This window comes from Macaca fascicularis, chromosome 6, assembly GCF_037993035.2.
Source record: "Macaca fascicularis isolate 582-1 chromosome 6, T2T-MFA8v1.1".
NCBI lineage: Eukaryota > Metazoa > Chordata > Mammalia > Primates > Cercopithecidae > Macaca > Macaca fascicularis.
Genome location: NC_088380.1, coordinates 10,778,972 through 10,801,275, shown reverse-complemented (window position 1 = coordinate 10,801,275; position 22,304 = coordinate 10,778,972). Strand labels below are relative to the sequence as shown.

The window sequence follows — 22,304 nt, the reverse complement described above, 5'->3', positions numbered from 1 at the left end:
GCTTAACTGTTCCCTGTTTCCCATGCCACCCTGCAGATTGAGGGATACATTGCTTAGCCTCTCTTTGTATAGACAAACCTGTGTTTAGCAATTTTTTTTTTTTTTAAGAGACAGGGTCTTGCCCTGTTGCCTGGGCTAGATTGGAGTGTCACGACCTGAGGTTAGCCCTGAACTCCTGGGTTCAAGCAATCCTCCTGCCTCAGCCTCCAGAGCAGCTGAGATTACAGGCGCGTGCCACCACTCCCAGGTAATTTATTTATTTGTTTTTTTAGAGGTTGGGTCTCGCCATGTTGCTCAGGCTGGTCTTGAATTCCTGGCCTCAAGCAACCTCCCACCTCGGCCTCCCAAGCAGCTACTGCACATGGCTAATATCTTTACTGGCTAAGAAGCAATGAGACTATAAGAAGTCAAACCAGTGGCAAAAGGTATAGAAGGGCACACACACAAAGGGCTTCCAAGGGGCTGGAAAAGTTCTATTTCTTGACCTAGTAAGGTAACATACAAGTATACATGTTACACTGCAAGTTTGGTTGTGTGTTTTTTAAGCTCTTCTCTCATGGTTAAAGGGAGGAGGGCGGCATTTCTGGCAGATGGATAAGACAAATGATAATGTGGAGACAGCCATGGAGATAAGAGGACATGCTGTGTTTGATAAGAGGCCATTCCATGGTTGTTTAATCAAAACTCAGAGTATATGACATGGAGTAAGGCAAGGAGTGAGGTCAAACTGAAGTCCACATCAAAGCAAAAGGAGGAGCCTTGTAAACTATGCCAAAAGGTTGGACTGTATTAAAGGCCACAGAGGAACCAATGAAAAAATGTTCACCAAAGAGGCACAGTGAGATTCATTCTTTTGAAAGGTCATTGTGCCCAATGTGGAGAAGGAATTAGTGGTGGCAGGTTTAAGGCTGGGAAACCAGATAGGAAGGTGCCAAAGTTAGGGTAGGAGACAAATGACTCAACAGAAGTCAGGAGCAAAGGCTCCAGAGACGAGACCAGATTCTTCAGGGAAGAATGGGACACTTGGAGACCAGAGGGACATGGAGGACAGAATAAGGTGACATGGACAGCCTTCAAGGTTTCTGACTTATGCAATTTGTTGGATGATAATGTTTGTTGCTGAGAGACGGAATTCTGGAGAAGAAAAAGATTTGGAAAGGAAAAGTCTCTGATTATAATTTTGAAAATATGCTGGGTTTAAGGAGCTATGAGGATTCTTCAGTACACAATCAATAAGACAGTGTATTTCCAAGTATAAACATGTTGCACATTAGCATCTCCTCTTTGGGTCTCCTTTTATGCCAAAGAGTATTTCTTTAAAAATTAAATATAACAACACTGTTACTTCATTTTACATGATCACAGCACTTCCAGTCAGAAGCAGACAACTTGAAGGAAATCTGATCCTGCCTATTTTGTACAGCACGTAAATTTCAAATTTTATCTTCTGGTAGAGAAACTGTATCAAAGAGCTTTATGACCCTCTAATCTCACCCAGAGTAGTCAAATCTAAGAAAAGTAGTATTTTGAAATCATTGTTTTAGCTGGATTCATGTTTACAAATAAAGCATATGGAGTGAGCCATCCTTCTTACTAGGGGTGAAAAGAATGTCCAATGTTAGTAAAAGTGCTCCTTCAAAGTTCCACAACCAGCATTACGTACCTAGTAAAGGAACAACACCAGAAGCTATGACATAAGGTACACACAGGGAAAGCAACAGCACAGAGATCACTGGAGCTGCCAGTCTACGAACAATATAGTGAAGGTCAATGTTCCGGATGCCATTTGCATAAACCTGAAACATCATAAAAAAACCAATTAGAACAAAGATACAAGACAAATTCCTCCAAGTTAATAGAGCAATCTCCACACAACTGAATCTGCCAACCCAAAAATAGTCAAACTGGTTACCTTTAAGTCAAGGCAAATTCTGGTATACCAACACAAGCACAGTGCCCACGAGTTTCTGAGGAAATGTATTTACCCACTAACACTCTGCAATTAGCTCTGCTAAGTGATGAAATAAGACACTAATCTAGAATAATTTATACTCTACTTGCACTATACAATACCAGATGACATTCAGTGGTATTCATTCAAGACCACACTACCTGAAGTAACTTCATACACCTTATGTAAGACACATGTAATATGTAATATTGTGTTATTATACAATATTGCATTCATTTTATCTGAGTATGATGAGAAAATACTGAAGCAGGAAACATTTCTGAAAAGCTTGCATAAATCAAATTTTAACAAATCAAAAGGTATTTAAAAATTTAGTATGAAAGAATTATATAGTGAATATAAAAAAAGGAAGTCCAAGAATTGCTAGAACATTTCCATCATCTTATCCAGAAAACTCTACAAGAGTATTGCAGAGGAAAGAATGGATGGAAATGAGAAAACCTTGGGAACAGAAAATTTAGATGGAGTGCAGACAGAAACAAGGCAGGCAGCTGTTATTTTCTTCTCCTCTTGCCTCCTCAGCGGCACTTAAACCTCTCTTAGCTGTGACTGAATGTAGCATAACTCAAACCCATCACCTCAGAATTTGAATGGCAAACATGCTTAACCTTTTAAAGGCATGCTTCCATTCCCAAAGACACCTAGTTAACCCAAATGCATTTTAATCAATGAAGCAAAGCATCCCAGTGTTTCTCAACCATTCCCAACCATTTTACTTAAATTTATACAGACACACACACACACACACACACACAAGAGGAAACGATAACAGAACAAATTATTTAGAGGATCAATGATGTTCCACAGCCTCCAGTATGAATAAACCTTATCTCCACGCTCCTTTTTCAAGGGCCAGAGTCTAACCTGGCCACTCTAGAGTGTACTGGCCTGCACTCTGATCCTGAGGGGATATGAAGCCAGAAGCCCCCAATCCATCACACTCCTGGTGGACTTCAGAATTAGCCCATCCTTTAGACACACACACAAACACACTGCAATTTGCTGGCTCCCCAACCCCCCACTCCTAAGAATCAAAATCTTGAAATATAGGTACTTTTTGAACAGATTTTCTTGAGCATGCTTGGCTAACTACTGTCTATACTTCTCATACATCAAAAAGAGGTGTACTTTACTGCTACAGAACTGTCATGTCTTATTTATGTGGCACTGGCCTAAGGATAAGAGGGGTCCCAACAAGTACATCTGCTAGATAACTAAAGCGTAAAGAAGTAGCAAAATCTGTTATGTTGGCCATTTTGGATAGAAATTTTCCTTAAAAGAAGTACCATACTCCTAGTCTTCTTATCGGAGTGCTAAAGCACAGTCTATCTTTTCCAAAGTATTGCCACAACAATCAAATTATCTGGCAGTTCTGTAACACAATAACAGTCTTAGGCACTATGTAGCTAGATCAAGCCAAAGCAGCTCTCCTTTTGTAATCTGTTTTTTCCTCTGCCTTTACCACCTCGAGCAATAACCTTTTCCCCACTCCAAAATCTACTATAGGCTTAGATACATTCATATCAAACTTCACCAGAAAAAAAGCACGTATTTTCATTCTGTCTCCACTACGAACAGGGTTCTAGATACTGTAAGCTACTGGTTAACCTTCAGATAAAGGATGTCTTAAACGTGGTTGATGAAAATTCATGGGAATATAGAAGACCACAATATGTCACCCTAAAAATATGTCTCTTTGGCATAGGGATTGTTTTGAGCTGAATGCAACTGAGAAAGGTAGATGTAGGAAAACTTTCTGTCCTCCCTCTATTGCCTAGAAGCAGAATATAAACGTATAAAGACAAAAGGTAGCCCACCCTACCTGCCTCCACCAGGGAGGACAAAGATTGCCCACTGAAGAGAGTTTTGGGCCTCTCTGGGCCTCTAGATGGCACCAGAGGAATCTACACTGCCAAGTTTTACTAAGGAGCAGCATCTAGCCACCCCTAGAGAGTCAAAGTTCTTTTCATCTTGTCACTTCTCTAAAAATTTATTATTCTTTGTTGAAGATCAGCTGGAATTCAAAGCCACCTCTTTGAAATTACTCATTCCCTGGGTATCTCCATGTATATATGAAATACGTACTTTAATAAACTTTTGTTTTTCTGTTCTTAGTCTTTTATTAAAGGGTTCCATTTTAACTAAAAAAAAAAAAAAAAAAAAAAAGGTTGAGAAAAAAATTATTTTTCCTCCCCTACAGTGGTAAAACTAAACTGCCGTCTTAAAAAAAAAAAAAAAAATTATATATGCCCATCAAACAAAATGTAGAAAACTCAGCAAGTAAGAAAGATAAAAGAGTTATAGCCGCCAAACATAAACACAACCAATTCCAGAATGTCTTTCTCTGAAAACTGATCTTGCTTACCTGTTCAATTACAGTTTTCAGCCACCACTGAGGACCCATCAATGTTATAGCTGCAATGATTTTGGCATGCAGGACTCCAAGTGCCCAGTCCTAGGGAATTAAAAACCATTTAACAGATTTCTGTTGTTTTTTAACAATAAACACAGCAGAAAGGCTGTATAATTTTCTTACATTATTTCACATCAAAATAGAAGTTCTACAGGACTGGCAACAGTTTTACAAAAGACTAACATGTACTGAAAACCCAGAGAATTCTTTTTCTTCAACAGCTCAAATTCAGTGTTTCCACCAAAAATCATTCTTCTATCTTTTAAAAATCTATATTGTTTTCCCATGAGTTACAAATTCTAAGTCTGGACACTAATGGAGATCTCAAAAGCAAATAAAATAAATGCCAAGATTTTATTTCAAACCATCTTTAGGCTATTTCATTGGTTTCAACTGAGCTTATTTATGTCAAATTAAGACTGTGGAGCCAAGTTTGGCCTAAGAAACCATTCTAAAGGCTCACAGATAGCTTCTAGTTTGAAGCATTTGTGGTTCTACCGGGGAACTGTTACTAGGTTACTCCTCATGGTGCAATGGACTCTTGGCCTGCCTACCCTTCAACTCTCCACCCGGCAGTCAGAGTGATGACTACCTCCTCCCTCCCCACAGCCCCCATCACCACCACCACCAAGTATCTCTTTAAATGCAAATCAGATCATGAATGTAACTTCCCTGCTTAACAACCCTAAAGTCCTTAGCAAGACACACAAAACCCTTTACAACCTGGTCTCTATCTAACTTAAATATATATATATATGTATATATGTATATGTGTGTGTGTGTGTGTGTGTGTATATATATATATATATATATATATTTTTTTTTTTTTTAAAAAGAAACCCCATGTAACATTTAGACTGATTCTTACATAAAACCAAAATCTTTACAGAGAAGACTGGAGTATTCTGTGACCACTACCTTAAATCCTGATCCCTCCCCAGCAATAACTACTATTAGCTTTTGGTACATACCATCCACATTTTTTCCCATGCATCAGCTGCACCTATACATCTATATCCCATAGAAAATATGTAGTATCATTTTTTATATGGACTTTGCTCAGATTGTTAATTCTCCTCTTCACTATCTACCATCTTGAGGCCAATGTTCCCATTTCTTTACTGGTTTGATTGGTTAGTCTTCTAAGGATCTTCTTCAAATGGGGTGAGAGGTTGATACACACACTGAATTCTTGAATACCCTCAAATATCAATCTTCATCCTGATAGCTGAACAGTTATATTATTTTTTGTCTGGGTAGAGGAAGCTTGGGTTTTGTCCCTTTTATCTCAGTCATCTATAAATTCTCTGATAACTTATGGTTTTCAGTGCTATAGAAAAGAAGTCCAATGACAGTACGGTTTTTTTGAAGCTTGTATATGATTTCCCCGTGTCTAACAAGATATACCTAAATATGTGTTTTTATCTTGGATCTCAATCTTACCAAATCTGATGAGCCCTTTCAACCTACAGAATCAGATCTTTCTACAATTCAGTTAAATTTTCTCCTATTTTTGTATCAATGCTGCCTCACATTTCCTCCTTCTGGAACCCCCATTATCACTACACTAAGTCTCCTAGATGTTTCCTTCAAAACACTTCTCTTTCTCAATTTCCTCTTCCATTTTGCTCAGTGCTTTGCATTCATCTTCCATGCCTCCAAGCCAAGCCCAGTGGTGACTGTCTGCATTTTTTTTCACTACTAGATTTGTCTGAAATCTATGCCATACAGCTCCACAACAACTGCATTCTGCTTTAGAGCTGCTGTTTGTGTGTGCGTGTGAACGTACTGCACTCAGCGTCCTGTGTGTTTGCTCTTCTCTCTGGAAGCTCATGGCTCTGCCAGCAGTTCTCTGTCAAACTGGCATGCGTTCTGACTGCTCTGCCTTAACTGCCTTTCTGTGGCTGCTGAACCTCCTGCATATAAAGCACTTGTTACAATTTCCTTTGCAGCTTCAAGGAGGCTTGGGCCTGGTTCAGAATATCCTAAAGGGCTTCAAAAGGATCTTTTACCTCTTCAGACCTTTGGGATAGCGTCCAACAATCTCCTCCTGAGGAACATGAAGAAAGCCTCCCTGCTTTTTCTCACAGGCAGGGAAGATGCAACAACCCACCAATTCAGCTTTCTGTTGGCCTTTTGGGAGTCCAGCAGACACCCAAATGAGATTAATGTTTACCCGAGGAGGTCCAAGATCACTGTGATTCATGTTCTCTAAAAACCCACTGCTTTGCAGTCCTTTCCTGTCAGACAGGACACACCACACTAGCTGCTCTGCTAGAATTCCAAGTGGCCCACTATCCCACAGGGCTGCAGCCACTTGCTGCAGGAAAGGCAAGTAGCTTAAAGTCATGAATGGAGAAAAAGCAAGCTGTTCCTTCAAAAACTTGGGGGTTTAATGCAAAACATTAAGGATAGCACGCTGCACATTATCTGTCTACAGCTTGTGCTTTCCCCCAACCCAGAAACATGTCTGGGAGCTATCGATGTCAAAACAAATATCTCCACTTCATTTTTTCAATTGCTGCACTGATAGTCCACATTTTATTTGGGCATTCTCTATTGGTGGACATCTGGATCATTTCTCATTTTTTGCTATAAAAAATGATGTATTTGCAGAAACAGCCTTGCTCACGCCTCCCGTATACATGCAGTAGATTCTGAAAAGCCAAATTGCTGAGCCATAATATATAAGCATTTTTAAACTTTGATAGTACCAAAGAATTCTCTAAGGTGATGATGATTTCACAGGTAATGCTGAGTACCGTAAAGACCACCAAAAATACAAGCATAACTACAACAACTTGCATGTATTACTCATTGCAGCAAGGGAGTAACACAGCATGGAGAACTTGGAGCCCCTCAGTAACAGTGCTAGAAAGGGGTTATTATAGGATTTCAGCTTGTGTTAGCGATTTGGGGGAGGATTTAAGGAAGCAGGAATTTGGTATCGGATGCTATTAGAAAGCAGAGTAATCTATGAATGGTTATCTTAATAAATCTTATCTAGAAAAAGTGGCAGAAGCTAAAACTGTAATTGGTAATGAAGCAGTAACCAATCATGTTAGCCAGTAAAGGGGAATGTTTGGTCATTTCTGTGGCTTGAATAATGCTCACGTTCTGTCTGTGTTCAGACATGACCGCAGAGGGCCTTGCTTTTGTCTTCCTCTATCTTGATCATAGAGTGATGGTGTATGACGTTGATGTTCTGTCAAATTGTTTATGTCCAACAGGAGAACACCAAGGCCTGGCTAACAATGCCAAGATGGCTCCTTGATGTCACAGGATGCTTTAGCCTTTTTCAGGGCTCATGCCGCGTAACATTAAAAGGCAGATAGTATCTGTTTGTCTCACTTGCAGCAGCACTGTGCTTGATCATTGACTGGGTTAGGGTATTGTCAGCCTGACCCCTCCACTAGTTGTTTCCCTTTGAGCCATCAAGTAATCCATAAGGTGACACTTCGCCACCATGCAAATAACCACTTTCACACTACAATATAACATACCTGCAAATTCTTTTCCCATCATGTGGTAGGGGGTCTATGTCCTCTTCCCTTGAATCTTAGCCAACATTTGTTACTTGCTTATACCCAGTAAAATTTACTGAAAAGTGATGTTGAAGACCTTCTGACAGGGGGTCATAAAAGATGATGCAGCTTCTTGTTTGTGGGGACACTCATTTCCCTGAACTACAACATAAGAAGCCCAAATACCTTGAGGTTACATAGCTATGAAGAAGCCCAGGTACATACAGGAGCTCCAGTCAACAGCCCCAGATGGGTAGCAACTAACAACAAGCATCAACTCTCATATTGTTCAGTGATCACTGACTGGGTTAGGGTATTGTCAACCTGATCCCTCCACTAGTTGTGTTTCCAGCCAAATGATTCCAGCTATAACTGTCAAATCATTCCCGGCCATTGAATCTTCCCAGTTAAGGCTCCAGATAGCACAGAGCAGAGACAAACTGATATGCTCTGTCTTAATATCTGACCCATAAACTCTATGGACAAAATTAAAATGGTTGTTTTAAGCCACAAAGTTGTGGAATAACTTGTTACACAGCAATAGCAATTGAAGACTGATCAACCTTTCATCTGTTGGATTCAACATCCACTAACAATCCTTGCTATTATCAATTATCTTGTTTGGTATTGCAAAATAGTATTTTTCTAATCGTGTTAATCTCTCTACCTTTATTTGCTGGCATTTTTCTGTAAAAAAAAAAAAAAAAAGGTAGCTCTTTCCTTCAATTACAGATACTATTTGACTACTCTGGAATACAGCTCTTACAGAAAGGCATAACATATGCTTAATTAGATCCTCCTCAACTTACAATGATGTTAGGTCCAGAAAAACCCATCTTAAATTGAAAACACCTAAGTCAAAACTGCATTTAATACATCTAACCTACCGAACATCATAGCTTAGCCCAGCCTATCATAATGCACTCGGAACATTTACATTAGCCTACATTTGGGCAAAAGCTTCTAACACAAAACCTATTTTATTTTTTGCCTTGTAGTAAAACTGAGGCCTAACAAAGCCTATTTTATAATTATGTAGTGAATATCTCATGCAATTTACTGAATACTGTACTGAAAGTGAAAAACAGGATAGCTGTAGGAGTACTCAAAGTACAGTTTCTACTGAATGTGTATCGCTTTCAACGATCAAAAAGTTAAAAAGTCATAAATCAAAACACAAGTCAATTCTGTACTTCTTTGTATTACTTATTTCTTGTCTATTCTAGTCTATGAGACAGACTAGAAAGGAGGCAGTTCCCCACATATGCATGCTTTGTCTCACACCAGGTCTGCCCAGCATCTCCCTCCTGGAATATACTTCTTCCTTTCTTACCCCCTTCTCTGTTCTCTACTAGTCAGGTTGGCTTAGATACTATCTCTTACAGAAAACCATACCTGAAACTCCCAAAGTCAGGTTAAATGCCTCTCCTACACAATGCCACAGCTCCTTGTGCTTTCCCTAATCACACCACACAACACCTGTGTACCTGTCTGGCTTTCTCATCAGAGTGTAAATTCCTCAGGAAAATTCCTGCACTAGCCTCATTTTCACCTGGGTGATACAATACAGGGTGTAGGTACACATTAAAAGCACTTAAATAAAAATTTTCTGGTAAATGAAGTTTGTGGAGCTTCTCCATCTGGAAAGCAGAGAAAGGGAAATATGGCCCAAATAATTTTCATTTTCTGAAAAATCCATTGCAATACACTAAGAGATAAAAACAAAGCTAAAAAGCCTTTGAATGACTGAAGTCAATACCTAGCTCTTTTCCCCCAATACCTACTAAGAACTTGAGATCTTAATTCAATGATGTTAAAAACCTCAGGCTCTAAATACAATAGAAAAGTTCCATTTCTTTTTCCATGAGCTTTAAGACCTTTGCTGTGACTTACATGGGTTCCCTCAGGATGCTCTTTTTTTTTTTTTTTTTAGAGACAGGGTCTCACTCTGTCACCCAGGCTGGAGTGCAGTAGCATGATCTCAGCTCACCGCAACCGTGGCCTCCCAAGCTCAAGCGATCCTCCCACCTCAGCCTCTCGAGTAGCTGGGACCACATGCCCACACCACCACGCTTGGCTAATTTTTTGTATTTTTGGTAAAGATGGGATTTCACCATGTTGTCCAGGCTAGTTTTGAACTCCTGAGCTCAGGTGATCCACCTGCCTTGGCCTCCCAAAGTGCTGGGATTACAGGCATAAGCCACTGCACTCAGCCAGGATACTCTTTTTAATGAATCTGTGACTTTGTGGGAAAACATGCTACAATAATTCAAAAGTATTAAAGCCTCCAAGTCAAAAGGAGTAAGACAATTCAACCTATCTCAAAGGTGAATGAAAATCAATGACTATTAGTTTGTATTTTCAAATATTAGAGAAAACTTAATGGTTAGTAACATTTTAACCTATAAGGTAAGCACTTTTAAAGGAGTTATAAGAACTGCACATTCTGAAACAAAAGATCGATTAAAGAGCATTACTTAAACAATTTTATAAGAGTTCTTAAAATTAAATATAATTAAATATTTAAAAAATTAAATAATTTAAAACATTTTGGTTTCCTTTTTTTTTCATTTTGAGACAGACGCTCACTCTGTTGCCCAGGCTACAGTGCAGTGGCATGAGCACAGCTCACTTCAGCCTCAACCTCCCAGGCTCAAGCGATCCTCCCACCTTTGCCTCCCAAGAAGCTGGGACAAGATGCATGAGCCAATTTTTTATAGAGACTAGGTCTGGCCATCCTGCCCAGGCTAGTCTCGAACTCCTGGGTGCATGCAGTCCTCCCACCTTGGCCTCCCAAAGTGCTAGGATTACAGGCGTGAGCCACATGCCTGGCTTGGATTATTTTCTGATCCCAAATCCTTAATGAAATAACATGAACAAAAGACATACATTTACCTGCCATGGATAAAAAAGAGGAGTCTGATCCAAGGGAACCCTCAGGGGAGCAACAATGACCAGCTCAAACAGGAGCCCCAGAAGGAGAGGGACAACTCCAGCCAACAGCACCGCAACTATCAAAGTCTTCATGATCTATCAGGAAACAGGAGACCATATCATTGAAGAGGATCTTTCTGACTGAGCCAAACTCTATTTCCATTTTGAGGTTTGAGACTGATGCCTAGCAGAGCAACCACAGTCATCTCTCAGTATCCACAGGGACTGGTTTTAGGACCCAGAAAATCTGCAGGTGCTCAAGTCTCTCACATAAAAAGCACACAGGTGGCTGGGCTGTTTTTTCTCACAATCCAATTCTCAGGACTAGGTTTCCGTTTGCTCAAGAAAAGCCACCGACTGGCCAGGGCCCCTGCTCCAACAGTGGCCCACCCATACACAAGCTGATCTGTGCACCTTGAGGTGGACTGGTATACAGGAAGGGCTCTGCACAATCCTAAATTAATTAATAAAGCTGATCAAACTGGCTCCCTCAAAGGACAACAGGATCCAGTGGAACTTACCATACTGATAGAAATGCCCTGTTTCTGTCAAATATGGTAGCCATTTAGCCACATGACTAATATACCAGACAGTGCAGCTCTAGCAACTGGACTAAATGGCAAAATGAAAACAAAGCTGACACAGACAGGAGACATTACAAAAGAGTAATGATGAAATTCTGACCAAATAAAATGATTTAAAGTGGCCTTGGATCCTGATGACCTCTCTTTTACTTCAGGTGGCCTCAGAAAATACACCTGTTTCAACAAGAGACTAAATATAATGTGTGTGGAAGACAAAGTACTTGTTTCTCTACACGGCACTTTCTAATAATATGGAAGACTATCAAATGAAAACTGGAATTAGTTGGATTCTGTATTTTAAATACGGTTAAGTGTCTAATTATCTTATGGATTAAATAGCAATTAAACCCCTCCATAATATATAATGAATCTCTCACTATAAAAATGGATTTTATATTTTTCTTCAACATTAATATTAAATGGATATTAAACTTCTAATGAAATCAAAATCAAAATATAAATTGATACAAAATTAGAGTTGATTACACAAATGAAAAGGTGTAAGCAGTAACCTAAACATAATTACCAGCTGCAGCCAACATTACACACGTACAGACATACATCACCGCACTCAGATAATCATCTTAGTTATTTTTTTTTAATCCTACATTTGTGGCAGTCAAATGTGTTACTGAGAGCAATAATGTTACGAAGTGTCCAGTAAGGCCCTTAAGTAAGTAATATAAGCCTGTGTGGGTGTGTGCATGCCCGAGTATAAAGAAAAACATGCTACTAAGTGATCCAGTAAAAATATGTTATATACATATACTTTTTAAAATATAGATGGGGTCTTGCTTTGTTGCCCAGGCTGGTCTCAAACTCCTGGGCTCAAGCAATCCTCCCGCCTTAGCTTCCCAAAGTACTGGGATTACAGGCATAAGCCACTGTGCCCGGTCTGTTTTTCTTTTAATCCTCAAATACATCTGAATGTAGGACTCTGAACAGGAATGAACCAGAAAGCCACTATCTTAAAAGAATATTCCTTCTAATTCAAAAAATAACTCTCTTGAAACAATATAGTAAGGAAATAAATGTGCCCAAAAAAAAAAAATTTAAGATGACTGGAAAAATATTCACTATTCCTAACAGACAAGATCAGTCTTTTATTACAAACACATACCATGAGAGACCACTCTTTAACCTTCTGGAAGATCACTCTGCGTCCCTGAGGCATCCATGCCACCATCACCGTCACAGCCCTTATGGTTAGCCAGCAAACATAGAGACCACAAGCAGCTGTGTAGAGCTCATGGATTTTGGCAGTCCCCGTCCAAAATGACATTAACCAACGGCCAGCAAATACTGAAAATAGAAAAGCTGATAAATGAGACATGTGGCTAGGTAAAGAGAATTGTAATCTTCATGTTGTTCTGTTAGTATTTTCACATTAGGAAAAAGATATCACATTCGATATATCAATGTCTTCATCAAAAAACAAAAGACAAAAACCACAACGTCTAAAGAGTGCACGATTTCATGAAATCACAACCAAAACTAGGTTAAGTTCAATGGAGGTGAGCTCTACTGGGACACACTCTGCTTTGTCATGCCAATTACTTGTTCTTTTAGGTATAAAAAAGCTTTTGAGGGAATTAATGTTTTCATTGTTTTTATCACCAAATGAAACTGTTACGCAAATAATAGGACAAAAGTGGGGAATTACTTTCAATATTTAGAAACATTACAAGTAATTTAGAGTAACTTTCTTCCAATTGGCTCATTCATCAAGACAGAAAACTAAGCTTATTTTTATGAGTGGGCACAATAACATTTTAAAGCACAATAATCAAAGAATACCGTATTAATTTTCTTAGAAAAAGTTAAGACTATCTGAATATACTGGAATGTGAAAAATGGATTTGAGAGTAGTCTAAGGGAGCACCTCATACAAAAAGTTGTTCGGAATAAACTCTACAGCATCCTACAACGATCACTTGGGTAAGATCATTTACATAATTCAGTAACTTACTTTACGTGATTACTTCTCAATAGGCTAGAGAGAACAGCAAGACCCAAATTTCCAGTGTATTTTTTCCTACAGATTGTCTTCCTAATATGGTACTCTAATTTTTGAATTCCTAAATGGAGCTATAGACCTAGCTGAGGCGGAAGGATTGCTTGAGCCCAGTAGTTCCAGGTTGCCATAAGCTATGATCACACTACTACCCTCCGGACTGGGGAACAGAGCAAGACTCTGTCAAATAGCTAAATAAATAACCTTAATGATGCTATTAGCTGAAGGCTAGCACAAGCTCATACCTGGTAAAGTAAGGCAGATGAGGCTGGCAATCAGTAATGTTATACACATAAAGACAATCAACAGAAATATCTGCAAGGTAAAACAAAAAGAGTGCATAAATAGGGAACATGAGCTCAATGTATTTTATCAAAGAATCAACACAATCTTCCCATTAAAAAGAAATTGTCTATATTTGTGTTGCCAGGTTTCCTGCAATTTCACATAAAATTTGTATTTTCAGTAAAATTACCTATGATTTACGCCTAAATGGAAATAAGTATCCATTCTCACATAATCAGATACATCCCACAAGTAAATGGCAAATATATGTTTTAATCAGAGAACATTTTAATTCAGCTTAAATTTTCCCATTATTAAAATAAAACATTACAAATTAAAAACATTCACCTTTTAATCAAATAACAGTGCTATCCAATTAGAACATTCTATGATGACAGAAATGTCTAGATCTGCACTGCTCAATGCAGTAGCCACTAGGCCACATGTGGCTACTGAGCATTTGATATGTGGTTAGTGTAAATGAGTAATGAAATGTTTAACTTTATTTAATTTTAATTAAATCAAAATGTAAATAGCCATATAAACCGGTGCTTCTGTACTGAGAAGTTGATACGGTGTGACTGTGTCCCCACTCAAATCTCACCCTGAATTGTAATAAGGTGTCAAGGGAAGGGCCAGATGGAGATAACTGAATCATGCGGCAGTTTCCCCCATACTGTTCCCATGGTAGTGAGTAAGTCTCACCAGATCTGATGGTTTTATAAATGGGAGTCCCTCTGCACAAGCTCTCTTGCCTGCTGCCATGTAAGACATGACTTTGCTCATCATTCACCTTCCGCCATGATTGTGAGGCCTCCCCAGCCATGTGAACGCTATGAGTCAATTAAACCTCATTCCTTTATAAATTACCTAGTCTCAGGTATTTATTAGCAGTGTGAAAACAGACTAAGACAGAAGTGCAGATAAAAAGTGATCACACAGAGAGGAGGAAACCAGCTTCCCTGAGCAGAAAGGCAGCAACTGTGGTTTGCCTGCTAGCTTACCAGGTTCATCTCCACAAGACCAGAGGGCAGAGCTCTGATGGGAAGCCTGAAAAGGACAGATGACAAAACCCACGAGACTCCAAGGCTTTGTCGGCTCTAACTGCCTGAAAAGTCATTTATTGATACTGTCTCTGATCTGGCCAGAAAGTAACTGTTGCTCAGAAGGCCTTTTTTTGTCTCTGGAGAGGCGAGACAGCTGAGTAAAGACCAAGGGGGAAAAAAAGGGAGCTGACTATGAGGTCTGCTATTAAGAGATAAAGGAAAAGATGACCTTCATGCTTTCCTCAGGGTTATGCAGCAAAGTCCTCTACAATAAGCCACAGAATCAGGAAGAGATACACCCCTCAAGGGGACAAAGGAGTAGAAGAACAATTCAGTGAGTGTGGACTCGTGCAGAGGGTGCTCAAGGTGCTCCATTATCTGGTTCCTCCCACCACTCCTCTTGTCCCTCACCTCTTCCCGACCTTATCCCTCACCACTCCCATGGCCCCTCATCTCTCCCCTTGTTCCTCACCTTTCCTGGACATACACCTCACCCTCTAAATATATTCAATTAGGCCAGGTGCAGTGGCTTACACCTGTAATACAGCACTTTGGGAGGCCAAGGCAGGCAGACTGCTTTAACTAGGAGTTTGAGAACAGCCTGGGCTACAGAGCAAAACCCTGTTTCAATAAAAAATATAAAAATTAGCCAGGTGTAGTGGCATGTACCTGTGGTCCCAGCTAACTGGACAGTTGAGTAGGTAGGAGGATCACTTGAACCCAGGAGGCTAAGGCTACAGTGAGCCGTGATCGCAACACTGCATCCCAGCCTGGGCAACAGAGCAAGACCCTGTCTCAAAAACAAAACAACACAACTCCCTTATCTGCAATTCCAAGCGCACCATGCCTAATGTGCCCTAGTCCTGACATATTTCTGGAATGTCCTTCCCACTTCCTTTTTTTCACTCTCTGCCAGGTCTCTCAATGTTTAAGACAGTTCAGGCACCACCTATTCTAGGAAGATTCCTTTGGGCCCATATTAAGAACAAGTGGTTCTTGATTGAAGGAGTCATAGCACCCACTGTAAACATCCAGCATGAGAACCCAAATCTGCCACTGCCTTTCTCATCTCTGAGTAGACTGTAAGCTCTTTCTGAGCAAAGACCACGTATGCTCTCTATATCCTCACAGACACTGAAAATATCAATCATAGACACTTAAGACATGTTTGCTGAATGACTGACTGAACACGTGACCTACAGTAATATACAAAGGTATAATAATGACTATTTTTACAAAAAAAGAAATGTGAGGCTGAGAGGTTAAATAACCTGCCCACGTTTTAAAATGATCAGACTCACAAGTCCATCTCATTATTAAAGGGCATTTTAAAATAACAGACGATATAAATGAAGGATGACTTCACTGTAATCATATAGCAGTCATCAGCTTACATTTCTGACAACATTCTGAGATGCACAAAGATTGATCACTTGCTAGTTTAAAGAACATGGAATAGGCACATTCTTAACCAATACTGCCTTCAGTTTCCTAAGCTATAAACATGAAATTATCGCCTATACTTTACAGTATTTGAGTGGAGATTAAATGAGAGAACATCAAAATGCCCATTCTAGTTCCTGACACATTGTTGAAATGTATCAATAACATTAGTTTCTTAATTACTGTAGAGTCTTTTCCTCTTAAATAGGGAGCAAGAGCCGAGGGAATCCCAACTCTGTGACTTATCTCTGAAATTTGATAAACTTACCTGATCATTTACGTTAGATAATGAGGGTAATAACATGTGGAACATGTCTATACAGAGGACTGCATGCTAACAGCACCAATTCTCAACAGCAATTTGAAAAACAAAAAAACAAAAAACCTCTATATGTGATTAAGTCTGTACAGTACCTACCCTGAGTGGAAAATTTAAAGGTCGGCGGTAAGGCTGAAAGCCAACTGGCCCTCCCTGCTGGAGTATGGCTTGGTGGGCTGCATGAAGGCCTTCCCCCACCACAGGAATAGCATTGTTATTTCGAGCATGCTGATTATTGTTGACTTGTTGATTTGCACTGTTTTCATTTTCTTCCTGGTCTCCCAATAAATAAGAATGAAGATCCCTGTGCAAAAATTACATCAGTAACAAGTCTCACTTCAGGTCACAATAAAATGGCAGACATGACACTCATTTTCTTCATATATACTACTAAGGGCAGAAAATGTACAATACAGAATTTGTACACATTATTACCTCATTTTGGTCTAAATGTTCGTACCTGCTTTAAATTAAACCTTTCTAAATTTAATGTTAATTAACTTGTAGAATACCCCATAAGTTCAACCTATTTTATGTTTTCTTCAGCCAGTATCTGAGAAGAAATCAACAACTGAAAGAAAAAAGTACAATGTACAAGATACTTACAAGTACACTTGTAAGTACAAAATGTAAGTACTTACAAGCACAAGGTGTAAGTACATACTTACAATGTACAATATATTGTTAAGGATCTACAGGAGGAAAAGAAAAACTTCTTATCTTCTCTACCGATGACTACTGCAACATGTAGCTACAAGCTATAAATTTGTAAAACCTCCAAGCTATACATCAGCTAACTCAAAACTGAGACTAGGGGAGGAAGCAGTTAGAGAAGGACAGATGTTCAAGCAAATATAACCAGATCTGTACTTCATCTTTAAGATACCTACAAGATGCCAAACTGAAAAATTTTTAAAGATTCAACTTTTAAATAAATATAGAGTATATAAAGCTTGAAAAAAGAAAATGCAATATGTTCACTAAAGATTGAGAAATCAAATCTGAGAAGAACCCATTTACCAGGTTATGAGCACTAAACAAAGGTAAGTTAGTTGGTCTAAATAAAGGTAAACTGGTTTGTTTTTAATGCACTTAAAAAAAAGACATTTACTCCATGAAAGCTGGAAGAGCAGCAAACTTCTATAAGAGGGCAAAAATAATGCATATATTCTCCATGAAAAGATGGACAATGATAAAAAAAATTTTTTTATTTAGAAGTATCATATGCACTTGCAAGTATTACTAAATTGTCTTTTATTAAAACTAATTTTTCTACATACTTTTTCCAGAAAGGTTATTCAATAGTCACAAATGACATGCACGTCCAAGAAGTCAACTGCTCATACTCACAGCAAGTATCCGGCGGTCACAGTCCACGCTCGCACCAGCCCCTTCAGCCACTGCCTCGTGTGTCCCTGTTCAAGTAATGCTGGTAAGACAACCTGAAGCAGAAGCAGCTCGAGGGACAGTTCACTCACTGGAGCATCACTGAAAGAGCCAGGATTGATAATGTGAATTGTATTTTGCATATGACTACTATTTAATGGGATTACAACAAAACTTCTTAAGAGTCTAATAAACTTACTATCTTTATTACCCCTCCTTTCATTCTCTCTCCAACTCAGTGAGGCTTTCCCCACAAACTCCACCAAATTGTTTCTGATAAGGGTCACCAACGACTTTCATTTTGCTAAACTGATAGGTAGGTCTTGGTTCTCTCCTCACTTGCTACATTAGTAGCATGTTACACAAAAGGTCACTCCTTCCTTTTACACCTCACATCCAAACAGCTAGAGAATCCTTTTGACTGTACCTTAACAATAACCTAAAAATTTCTCATGGCCTCCACTGCTACCTCCCCTTCATCTCTGCCACCCTCACCTCTCACCAGGATCACCGTATTATCCTCCCAGCTGGCTTCCTGTTTCTGACCCAGCCACTCCAACCTAGTTTCCTCTCATCACAGCAGTCAGAATGATCCTCTTTAAACTAAGTTAGATCACTCCTTTGCTCAAAGCTTTCCAAGAGCTCCTCAATTCACTCAAGTAAAAGCCAAAGTGCTTATGTCCTACAAGACTCTTTCTCCATGACCTGACTTCAAGGCCAATTCTTTGCCTTTCTCCTTCTACTGCAGACAAACTTGCCTCCTGCAGGTCCTCAAACAGACCTGGGTGCCACCGTACCTACTTTCTGCAAGAATATTCTGCCTTCAGGGATCCACGTGGCTTACTCTCTCAACTCCTTCAGGACTTTCCTCAACTGTCACCCCCTCAGGTCTTTACCAGTCACGCCTCCTAAATTGTCACCCTATCCTGCCCACTCTCTATCCCCTTTCCCAACTTGAATTTTCCCCCATAGCACTTATGACCACTGGCATCGCTGTACATTTCATCTATTTTAATGTCTATCTCCACCATTAAAATGTAAGCTCTACTGGAGCAGGATGTTTTCTTGATTCTGTTTTTTTCACTGTTATGTCCCTAGCACACTGAAAAGTACCCGGCATATAAGGGCTCTCAATTTTGTTTAATGGATGAATGAACTAAATACTGCTATAGCACAAAAACTCTAACCTTCTATGTATAACTGATCACCGCAATGGGTTTATCCCAACAACATATAAAGCTGAACCTCTGTGTGTTTCCTGGTTCTCTTATGACTGGAATCATACATACTGTACATGAACTAAAAGGTAAGAAATCCTCCAAATCTATAAAAGTTCTAAGTGTAGAAAAATAAAGTTTTATCACAAAAGAGTAACGATTTTAAAAGTCATAAACTGATGCTGCATTTTAAACTACTTACTGGTATTTTTTCTGCCACTTTAAAGAATCAGGATATAAGTATTTTCCAATTCTAATTTAATAAAATACAAATTTGAGATTTTACTCTGTGTACAATAAAGCTTTTATCTTTGAATAATCATGTTCCTATGCAAAGCATTAAGATCCAAATAAGAGGCTAGGCGCAGTGGCTCACACCTATAATCCCAGCACTTTGGGCGACCAAAGTGGAAGGATTGCTTGAGGATTGCTTGAGGCCAGGAATTCAAGACCAGCTGGGCAACATAGTCAGACCCTGTCTCCACAAAACATTTTTTTTAATTAAAAAAAAAAAGAGAGAGAAAAACACCTAAATAAGACATGATTTCAGCCATCTTGGATAAAACAATACGTATTTGTAAAGTAATTTAACAAATGCTATAAAAAGAAATACAACGATGAAGACGATTTTAAAGAATGGAATGACGGCCAGGCACAATGGCTCATGCCTGTAATCCTAACGCTTTGGGGGGCTGAGGCAGGCAGATGACTTGAGCTCAGGAGTTCAAGACCAGCCCAGGCAACACGGTGAAACCTGGTCTCCACAAAAAATACAAAAATTAGCCAGGTGTGGTGGCTTGCACCTGTACTCTCAGCTACTCAGGACGCGAAAGTGGGAAGATCACCTGAGCCCAGGAGGTTGAGGCTGCAGTAAGCCATGATCATACCACTGCACTCCAGCCTGGATGACACAGCAAGACTCTTTCTCATAAAAAATAAAATTTAAAAACCTTAATCTGGATTTTAAAAAGAAGATCAAATGCTTGCCACTCAAACATGGACAAGAAAATTATTGTAAACAGAGAGAAAAAGACAAACAGCTAAGTAAATCAGGGGAGCCTCAATGGCAGTGTAGCACAATTTAAAAAATTCAAGTCAGTCAATGCTGACACAAGATGTTGAAAAAGCAACATGAGATTATGCCAAGCCTTGCATCTCATTCTAAATGGTGTAGATATCACATAGATTACAGAGGAAATGCTGACAACTTTTAAACACAGGGGTAAAATAATCAAAGTTCTAGAGAATCTAGAGGCAGAAGTGTTGCAGATGAATGGAGAGCAAGAGGAAGGCCTAAATTAGTTACTAAATGGCAAATCAAGTTACATTAGTAAAAGATTTTAAGAAATTAGAATTGACAATACTTTAAAGACTTATTAGAAGTAAATTTGAGGAAATAATCCAATTTGCCCGCAATTAGGATAATGACTATGGGGATAACGCAAATCCCTAAAGAAAGAGCATATAGGATGAGTGGTAGAGACTACCGGTAGCGGTAGGTTTCCGGATGGCTTAAGTTTTTTTTTGAGATGGAGTTTCACTCTTGTTGCCCAGGCGGGAGTGCAATAGCACGATCCTTGGCTCACCGCAACCTCTGCCTCCTGGGTTCAAGTGATTCTCCTGCCTCGGCCTCCCAAGTAGTTGAGATTATAGGCATGTGCCACCATGCGCAGCTGATTTTCTTGTATTTTTAGTAGAGACAGGGTTTCTCCATGTTGGTCAGGCTGGTCTCAAACTCCCAATCTCAGGTGATCCGCCCACCTTGGCCTCCCAAAGTGCCGGGATTACAGGCATGGGCCACCATGCCCAGCCGACCTAAATTTTTTTTTTTTTTTTTTTTTTTTAAAGAGATGGAGTCTCACTCTGTCACCCAGGCTGGAGTGCACAATCTTGGCTCACTGCAAGCTCCACCTCCTGGGATCAGGCCATTCTCCCGCCTCAGCCTCCCAAGTAGCTGGGACTACAGGCGCCCGCCCCCACACCTGGATAATTTTGTTTTTGTATTTTTAGTAGAGATGGGGTTTCACCATGTTAGCCAGGATGGTCTCCATCTCCTGACCCCATGATCCACCCGCCTTGGCCTCCCAAAGTGCTGGGATTACAGGCTTGAGCCACTGCGCCCAGCCTTAGCCCACGTAAGATTTTAAAGCAAAAAAGAGTTTCTATCTACAAGCTTTGTACCCTATTTTTAATAATTAAATGTGCAACTCTGGCTTTATTCTTCATAATGTGCTTTTCAAAATAAAGATGATGCTAATACACTCTCCTTAGGTATGATAAAACATTTCAATGCTGTGTAAATGCATACTTTATGTGCAGAAAAAATAAACATCTTCCTTTAGAAAATGCAACTACTAATGCTTATCTGATCTAGAATAAGGCAAAATTTATGCAAAGTGGAAAAGGTCCAGAAAATTTTTTAAACATTAAGCTTAATTTTAAAAATAATAAAAATAAAGGTAGAATAGGCAATATTTAACTGTCAGATGATTTCTAGTTATCTGTAAGAAATGTTTTTAACGTTTAATGTAATCTGAATATCAAATCTCTAACAGAGATAAATTAGTAAAGCTATTCTGAATTTTTAAAACTTACCTGTAGAGCATGACATTGTATGGAAGAAAATGAGGCAGCACACTCTTAATTATACGTATAGGAAGCCAAAGCATCAGGAGGACAATGGAGCCAAAGACAATCTGCAGAACGAAACAGGGTATGACACCACTATAAGAGTCAATCACTCCTGTGCAAGACAGGCAGACTTCTGAACACAGTCAAGCAACATGCAGTCCAGGCCTGTATCTACTCAAAACCCAAGTGGTTCCCACTCTACACATTACCCCTGAGTCATTTTGTATAAAAATGTTTTCCCAAGATGCCTGCCCTTCTTCCTGTAAGGACCTCCCATCTAGGACACAAATGCTAAAACGGAAGCCACAAAGGATAATCACCGCTTGCTACCTAAGAAATGAGATAGAAACTTAAAATGAAGCAGCAGAAATGCCTGCAACTTAATAAATCACTTGTAACCAGCTAAGACTTGACCTCATGTAAATGGCTACAAAAGCTTTCAACAAAGCACATAATGTTACTTTAAGAATTTTATTTTAGAAAAACTTAGATTTACGGCTGGGTGTAATCCCAGCACTGTGGGAGGCCGAGGCGGG

General features: G+C 39.4%; 1 protein-coding gene across 3 annotated transcripts in view; it reads right to left on the bottom strand.

Annotated features, from left to right (window-relative positions):
- Positions 1-22,304, bottom strand: part of MARCHF6 (membrane associated ring-CH-type finger 6) — an 82,138-nt gene that overhangs the window by 8,592 nt on the left and 51,242 nt on the right. For 2 of the 3 annotated variants that reach the window (XM_015451213.4, XM_015451215.4), the window contains exons 17-24: positions 21,733-21,833; positions 17,885-18,022; positions 16,634-16,838; positions 13,687-13,756; positions 12,548-12,729; positions 10,805-10,939; positions 4,338-4,427; positions 1,664-1,796 (exon numbers count right to left, since the gene is read on the bottom strand). In XM_015451213.4, coding sequence (XP_015306699.1) covers positions 1,664-1,796; positions 4,338-4,427; positions 10,805-10,939; positions 12,548-12,729; positions 13,687-13,756; positions 16,634-16,838; positions 17,885-18,022; positions 21,733-21,833 — 1,054 coding nt within the window. Of the gene's footprint in view, positions 1-1,663; positions 1,797-4,337; positions 4,428-5,895; positions 8,072-10,804; positions 10,940-12,547; positions 12,730-13,686; positions 13,757-16,633; positions 16,839-17,884; positions 18,023-21,732; positions 21,834-22,304 lie in introns of those variants that run through there. The other variant, XM_065546098.2, reaches the window with a different exon arrangement.